This window comes from Penaeus chinensis, chromosome 21, assembly GCF_019202785.1.
Source record: "Penaeus chinensis breed Huanghai No. 1 chromosome 21, ASM1920278v2, whole genome shotgun sequence".
Taxonomy (NCBI): domain Eukaryota; kingdom Metazoa; phylum Arthropoda; class Malacostraca; order Decapoda; family Penaeidae; genus Penaeus; species Penaeus chinensis.
In genome coordinates this window covers 25,573,212-25,581,380 of record NC_061839.1, presented here as the reverse complement: position 1 = coordinate 25,581,380, position 8,169 = coordinate 25,573,212, and the positions used below count along the sequence as shown (strand labels likewise).

At 48.3% G+C, this 8,169-nt stretch overlaps 1 protein-coding gene across 3 annotated transcripts in view; it reads left to right on the top strand.

Annotated features, from left to right (window-relative positions):
• The window catches only part of LOC125036693 (ichor-like), a 39,587-nt gene extending 34,226 nt beyond the window's left edge, over positions 1 to 5,361 (top strand). For 2 of the 3 annotated variants that reach the window (XM_047629508.1, XM_047629509.1), the window contains exon 3: positions 3,893 to 5,361. In XM_047629508.1, coding sequence (XP_047485464.1) covers positions 4,014 to 5,339 — 1,326 coding nt within the window. In that variant the 5' untranslated portion in view covers positions 3,893 to 4,013 and the 3' untranslated portion in view covers positions 5,340 to 5,361. Of the gene's footprint in view, positions 1 to 2,765; positions 2,960 to 3,892 lie in introns of all 3 variants that reach the window. The other variant, XM_047629510.1, reaches the window with a different exon arrangement.
• Positions 5,362 to 8,169: the final 2,808 nt, after the last annotated feature.

Below are 8,169 nucleotides of genomic sequence, written 5' to 3'. Positions count from 1 at the left end.
GCCACGAGTGCGGTCTCTCGGTACGCAGCAAGGTGGCACTCGCTCCTATGTGTGTCAGAGTAGAAAGTGAGACGCCAACCAGCGCTGCCAAGGTCTCAAGGTTGAGAACCTCTGTTTCCTTCGGCAGGCGTGGCTATTTATTTCCCTTTGGGTTTGTTCGTCGTATATATATATATTTTTGGTGTTTGATTTGTTTCATGTAGATGCTTCTCGATGTAGAGGACGGGTATATAAGTTGCATTCATTTAGATTCCCTTTTGTTGGGATGTTGCGGATACACCTAGACAATTTTTTTTGTAGAAGTAAGGAAAGCTTGTCTTTAGCTCCCGAAGCCACTGGCAACTCTGACATCGACACTCCTCCCATCTGGCGGCGGCAAGCGGAACTAACGGCACCCTCAGGTACCACGTGGTCGAATTAACATCCATTACAGACCACATGTTATAGGCCAGCGAGACATCGAAATGGTGTTTTGGTTACGCGGGACTTACGACGTTAAAATACGCTCCCGAAGGCCAGTGAAATGTTGCACCTAATCGTCTCCGAGAAGCTCCGTCTTGCCTTCCGTTTGCTCTTCCAAAATTTTGCGAAGGAGATGGGGTTGCGGGAAGGGGGGGGGGGGGGGGTAGATCTACCTTATTTTGCTTCTTTTTCAATATCGTATGAACGAGAGGGATTGTTTGGGGGAGTAGGATAGGGAAGAAGGCAGTCGACGATAGACGCGAGCGCACACACACACACACAAACACACACACACACACACACACACACACCACACACACACACACACACACACACACACACACACACACACACACACACATACACACACACACACACACACACACACATACACACACACACACACACACACATATATATATATACATACACACATATATATACATATACATACACACACATACATACACACACACACACATACACACACACACACACACACACACACACACACACACACACACACACACACACACCACTTGTGTGTGTGTGTGTGTGTGTGTGCGTGTGTGTGTGTAGGTGTGTGTGTGTGTGTGTGAGTGTGTGTGTGTGTGTGTGTGTGTGTGTGTATATGTATATTTATATGTATGTGTGTATATATATATATATATAAGTGTATATATACAAAAGTATATATATGTGTATATATGTATATATATGTGTATATATTTAAGTATATATAAATATATGTACATATATACATATATATACACATATATATCGTCGACACATGTATATGCGTGTTTGTGTATGTACATATGTATATATGTATACACACGAGCACGCACACGCACACATGTAAATATATATATATATATATATATATATATATATACATATACACATATATATGCACACACACACACACACACACACACATATATGTGTATATATATATATATATACATATATATATATATATATATATATATATATATGCATATATAAAGAGACAAATAGACTTAATGCGACCTTGCTTATTATTCATTATTATTATTTTCTTTGAAGCCGCTTTAAACCGACTCGGTAATGACAGCCCTTGCCAGGTCCTTGACTGCGCTCACGGCCACTCACCCTGGCGCAACGTCGCATCCAAACACAAACTTGAAAACTTTCCCTTCATTTTTCCTTCTCAGAAATGACGTCATGCTCACTTTATATTTTTTCCGTTTTGAATATTATGTCCTTTAGCTCAATTTGACTTTGAAGAAATACGCATGATTTAAGATATAGTTATGATTAAGGAATGTTTGTTGGAAACTCTAGAATGATCATTAAACAACACTGAATTGGTACATAAGCATAATCTTAGACACATACAAAACACATATCACCCAATAAGCCATTTATATTTAAACAAGAAATTAAAACAAATGAGAGAGACAGAAAAAGAGAAAAACACTACCGCTGTTCTCAGCAACAGACCATACATCCTGTAGTGGCTATTCATCAGTGCCCTACTTGGCTGGTTCCTCATTTACAACACAATACGCACATTGTCACAAGCTAACCAGTCGTGTAAGCTTCTATTTAAACGAGTCCCGCTGCACCGTAAATGATTACTATTGTTACATTGTTTTTTTTTTCTTTTTTTGTCTTTTTCATATGATAATATCTCATTAATGATAATAATGGCCAACGCTTGTTAGACGCAGGAGGTATAAGGGTGTATGGGTTGAGGGGGAGGGTAAGTTATTGCAGGCAAATATATAGTGGGTGATAAAGGCTAGAGCATTTCGCCCTTTAGTACGCTAATGGCCCTTAACTTCTGACGCGCCAGATAACTTATGCTCTACTAAATGCATGGGGTGAGATCAGAAAGAATTAGTTACTATTAACGTTATTCACATCACTGAAGACTGAGCATTACATAAGAATATTTTGTAATATCTGGTAATGTTTTGTTTTTTTTCTCTTAGATACGTTTCTTTGTCATCTATGAAGTTTGCATATTTAAAATTACACAGAACCGTCTCCTATTGTCTTAAAATGAACATCTGTTTTATCGGTTTCATATTAGTACAAGAACATGGTCAAGTACAGAAATTTATATTTCAGTAGCCATAGTGTCTGCCCTGAAGAAATATATACGTTTTTATTTTTCATTTAGAGATAAAATGACACCGTCGCCCCCACATAAATGCATGAGTAGCCTGATTACACACATCCACTATCGTTTGCCCTACCCTAGTCCAGACACGTCTACACTTGTACATTAACATTTAGCAATGCCCACGGGACAGATCTGGCGAACGGGACGTAACACAGAGGAGCGCCTGCGCCTTTCCTCCCGCCTCGCGCCGGCCGACACCGGTCTGAGGACGCCCACAATTGTTAATAGTTATGGTGATGGATCAGTCGACACTCAGGAATGTTATAGTCTGTCAGTGAAGTTGTGTGCATGTCTAAGACATCGCGTATAAAGGGCTCAAGAAAGGTAGGTGCTTGTGCCATGCACAGGCGCTGAGTTTGATGTGCATGTCGTACTTTTTTGTTTCTGTAATGTAATGCTTCCTTTGTGTTTCTCACGCATGACATTATTTTTCCTCCCTGACAGAATGCATAATTATTGATTTCCTACACTGGCTTCTCTTGTCTTTACTTCTTTCTTGAGCAATATCACCAGTGACCTGGTGTTGCTCCGCCACTCTTGCGGTAGCGTTGCAGTAGAAGGCTGGAGCCCAAATGATCTCATATATATGGATATACTTTTTATCAATATTGTATATATAATATTTACTGAGCACTTGTGTACCGTCTGTCATTCTCTATGCAATGTCGCCTGTATACCTATGTGTGCTTCTTTGTATGGGAGCTGTGTGAGTGATTGTGTCAGTTCTACAACACAAACAAATGGACTGTTCGGTTCTTTCGACAGACACATTTGACATATCAGACTCTTGCTTCTTCATGACGTGTGTTTGTATCTTGACTATCTTTCGCGTGCGCTGTGTTGTTTGTATAGTGTTGGCTGTGGATGTTTCGTGAATGCTGTTTGTTTTGTGATTGTACTGTGTTTGGTTGGTGTGTTGGTACGCTTTGGTTGGATGCCGTGGTTGTTATTTAAATTTGGTGTTTACTCGGTATTGGGGGTGTACTTTGGCTCTGTGTGCTGCGATTGCTTTGGAGTAGTGTGAATGTCTTTTTTTATGACTACAGCGTGTATGTATGTCTGTGTTTTGAAAGTAGGTCTTGATAACTGCTGTGTGATCTGCATATGTGGTTTGACGTGGTGTCTGTTAGACGTGAATGCTGTTTGATGTGAGGATGAGTGTCTGTACAGGCAGCTGTGTATGGCGTGCAGGTGTGTACCATCTTGTGCATCTGTCCCTCTATGTGTTTTAACTTTTGTTTATTGTATATGTTGCAGGCGCGCGGGTGGAGGCCGTTACAGGGGCTATATGATGCTGGGTGCCATCTGACCGCGTCCACACGCTTCATGCACCACGCCCCCACCCACAACCGCAGCCACGCCCCAGCCAGGAGCCCAGATGAAATTCTACCCTCAGCCCGCGGACTCCCCTGATGGTGTCCATGCGTGGGTTCATGAGGACCTGCTCGAACCACGCTACGCCACGGACCCCAAGGCCGCCATGGACCCCCTGGACTCCTTCCTGCGGGATCTGCCGCCTCCGAACTCCACCTTCGCCGAGCTGAAGCCGCTCGAGCCTCTAGACTACCTGACGGCGTCGCCGGACACGTCGGCCTCGTCTCGCCATGACAGTTCGTCCACCTCGTCCAACTCCCCCGGGAGCCAATACAAGGGCGCCATCACCAACACCAACACCTTCCTGGGCTACACCGGGACGCCCGAGCCCGTCACCACCACCACGTCGCCCCTCTCGTCCACGCAGAAGCCCGACGGTTGCCATACGGGCTACTCCATCTCGCAAGACATCGATGACATCGCCTCTATCATCGGCAGCGCCATCGCCGACAACAACATCAACACAAGCATCAACAACATCATGCTGCCGGAGTCCCTGGAGCCGCTCAACGCCCCCGAGTTCCAGGACATCGAGGCGTTCTTCGAGAGCATGAGCGGCGGCGTCAAGGTGGAGCCCTCGGACCCTATGGTCAACTCTACCATGTCGCCGACAGGCCTGTCCGTGGCGACGCAGGTGCCCCAACCCTCCACCACCACCATCACCCACAGCACCATAGAGTACGCACAAACGCCCACGCACTCTCCGATGCTGACTTCGCTTCTGGCCGCAGGAGCTGTCACCAATAACAACTACTTGCAAGGCCTCATGTCGGATGGGAATTGCCATAAAAACGAAATATCGATGCCTATTCTACAGGCGCGACTCACACAGGGCTTGAAGGACGTCGGAGGAGGACTTCTGAAGGCCGACCCCATGTTCGCGCGCTCCCATTACTACACACAAAAGGACTCTATGCCGCACACCACGGACCCCAACAGTTTCGCCGTGACTACCACGGATGACCTCCTCACCACAGGCAAATATGACAACAGGTCGTACCTGGACAAGACCCAGATGGCCTCGCCCGAGTCCACCGACCTCTCCTCCACCAAGCTCGGCCTGGATTTCCCGGGCATGAAGAACAAGAACCGCAACCGCATGAACAAGAGTACAAAACTGCCTATCGCTACCGAGGGCACCAAAGACAAGCCCATCCACCGCTGCACCGTGTGCAACCGCGGCTTCCTCAACAAGTCCAACATCAAAGTCCACCTACGCACGCATACAGGCGAGAAGCCCTTCAAGTGCGAGACCTGCGGGAAGGCGTTCCGACAAAAGGCTCACCTGCTCAAGCACTATCAAATCCACAAGCGCGTCGCCAGGGATTGAAGCCAACCCGCCCTCGCCTCTCACGTTGCTTCTGTCTCGCCCGGTTCTTATTTATTTCCTTATTTACCTTACCCAAGAGAAGAGGTAGACGCCAACAACGCGCCGGACGCCACGAGAAATGTTTTCGACCGTGAGAGCCATTTCTGCGGCTCAAGTGATTTTGAAATGTGTTGATGCTCATAACAGTTCATTCTGAAGTCTTCATGCCGAACGAGCCGATGTAATAGTAAACTGAAACGACTATAAGAGACAATGTTGTGCCAAGAATGACACTGTATCTATCTGAGAACCCTTCTGCTAATAAAAGCTGTCCCAGAACAGGATGCGCAGGCAGGCTGGTATGACCTGTGCCTGCTGGTGGGGCCGGAGCTTCGGTCAGCTCTCTCACAGGAGCTGCCCCTGGGACGCCTTCTTCACCCTTGACATTGGCCGTGGACTTGTGTTGTGTGTTCTGTGAGAGAAAGAGGGAGAGAGAAACACAGGTTGGGAGTGAAGTGAAAGCTGTTAGCCACAGCCCCGGGTCTTGAAGATGCCACCCCTCTCCCGCTCCCCCCTCCCCCTGCACCAGCCCTCGTCCCACCTCTGGTTCTGCGGTCGCCCCTACTGCCCGTCCCTTCCCAGCGCCCCTGCATGCGGATCTACATGCGCTTGTGGGACAGAATCTCGTGTTCCAGCTCTGACATGCAGAGATCGCGGCGAGGCGGAGGAGCGGGGAGCGGGCCGCGATGGGTGCGGGGCGGGTGGACGGGGGGTGTGGGGCGTCGGTGGGTGCGGGGCGGGGTGGGCTGGGGGCGGCGGCGCGGGAGAGAGCGCCAGCGACCCACTTCCCATCTGGGTCACGCCGCCTCCCGCCCGGAAAGGGGTTGTCTCTCACCCGGACCTCGGCTCCAGCCCAGGATCTTGGTCTCCGGATACTAGTTTTTGGGTTGCCCGCGCTGGACGGTGCGCCTGGAACACGACTCAACAACGAAATTCCTCGACTCACCCCGGACCCCGCACTTTCCAGGCAATCTGATGACTCTCCGCGGCGCTGGCGTTCAGGAAGGACTGCTAGCGCCGGGAAGACAGATGTTTTTAAAACGAAGCAACAATAGATATTCAATAAAAGCAAGGCAGCAGGAGGGTGTGCGAGTGTAAGAGAGGCATATGTACGCGCAGACACTCCATGGCTGTCAGCATCACTACCTTCCCCCACCCCTCCACCCCGACCTGCCCTCCCCTGCACTAAGCACTTGACCTACACAAGCAGAACTCGACATCTCGGCTCGCAAGCCCCCTTACGTCTGAAAACAGGACATGGTACACGCTAAACTCACACGGGTTTCAGTGCACCCTTCCTTAATCCACCGACTACATGACTTGTGACGACATATAACCGCAAATATTTATTTTATTTATTAAAACATTAGTGCTAATAACAGACACTACAATATGGTGTAATGTGGAATACAGAAGGACATTGCCACATGCAAGAAGGCAAGACGTAAATTCCCTGACTGACATGATCCCACATAAGCCAGGAACAAAGAGCCACTGAGAAGCAGACAAGCAGCAGTACATGCAATTCTTGACACAAAGACTGACAAACAGGACTCAGCAGTGACCGGCGGGCGGGCAGCAGAATGAGTTAACAACAAAGGCGGCATCGTGAACAGGAAGGCCTGAAATGAGTTAGTTTTGCCTCCGACGTTCTGATCCCACAGACATCACCAATCTCTGTGGGAGTTGGGAAGGCGGAGGAGCGAGGATGGCGATGGCTGTGGCTGGCGCAGGCGATGACGACAGATAATGCTGCTGCTGCATGACCTACTTCTGGTGCCGCTGCTCCACCGCCCTCCCTCCCTCCCTCCGCCCCTCTTTCTCCCTCCCCGCCCTTCCTCCCTCTCCCCCTCCACCTCTACCTTCCCCCACCACCAGACCCGCCTGACAACCTGCATTCTTGGTGACGTCACAAGATATCTCGCGTGCATTTTGCATGATTGATTATGGGATTGTTGGTATGGTGTCAAACATACTGGCTAGCTTTTACGTGGCTGACGAAGATGGTATTCAACATGTTTTCTCGAATTCAGAAATCTCGTAAGTGGCGACGAAAGGCGGAAATAAAGGAAAATAAGATTGTGCAAGTGAATAATGTATTGGAAAAATCACAGAAAGATGATCTGAGCAAAGACGAGAGCAAGTAAGTGCGCGAAAAGACACTGAGTGACTGAGGAGCGAGTGGCGCGGCATCGGCGGCAGCAGCACCACCACGCCGGAGGAATGTCAACTTTCTCCCTTACTTTCCTCCGAGTGTGCTATCGTGCAAGAAAATTATTTCAAATTTAATATACTTCCGAAGTAACTTATGATGTTTACATTGACACTATCAAAGTGCTCGCCCAGGCGAGGGAGAGGCCGAGCAGCCTCCTCGCCGCCGGGCTGTTGTGGTGAAACGGCTGTCTACATGTTAGTGGAATCTCTCTTCTCCAGTGATAAAGCTCCTTTCGAGGGCCCTTATAAACCCCGTAGTGCGACACACTCTCAAGTCCTCCACTACGAGTGCAAACAATATAAAACACTTATCGCTAAGGGTGCAAAAAACAACTCTTAACTTTCCACAAAGGGTCCCTGTAGTAGTACTTCCACTTAGGGCCTCTCAGAGTAGGTCGTGGACGGCGGGCTGGTTCCCGTCGACCTGCCACCCCCCCTTCCCCCAGTCCCCATTGTTGTTGTTGTAGTGTCAGTAGCACCGGGATCAAGCGATGCTCGGGATCCACTTTTTCCATATTTATTATTTATCTTAGGGTTTTGAAGCTCTTGGGAATTGAAGTTCTCTCCTAAGGCTCGT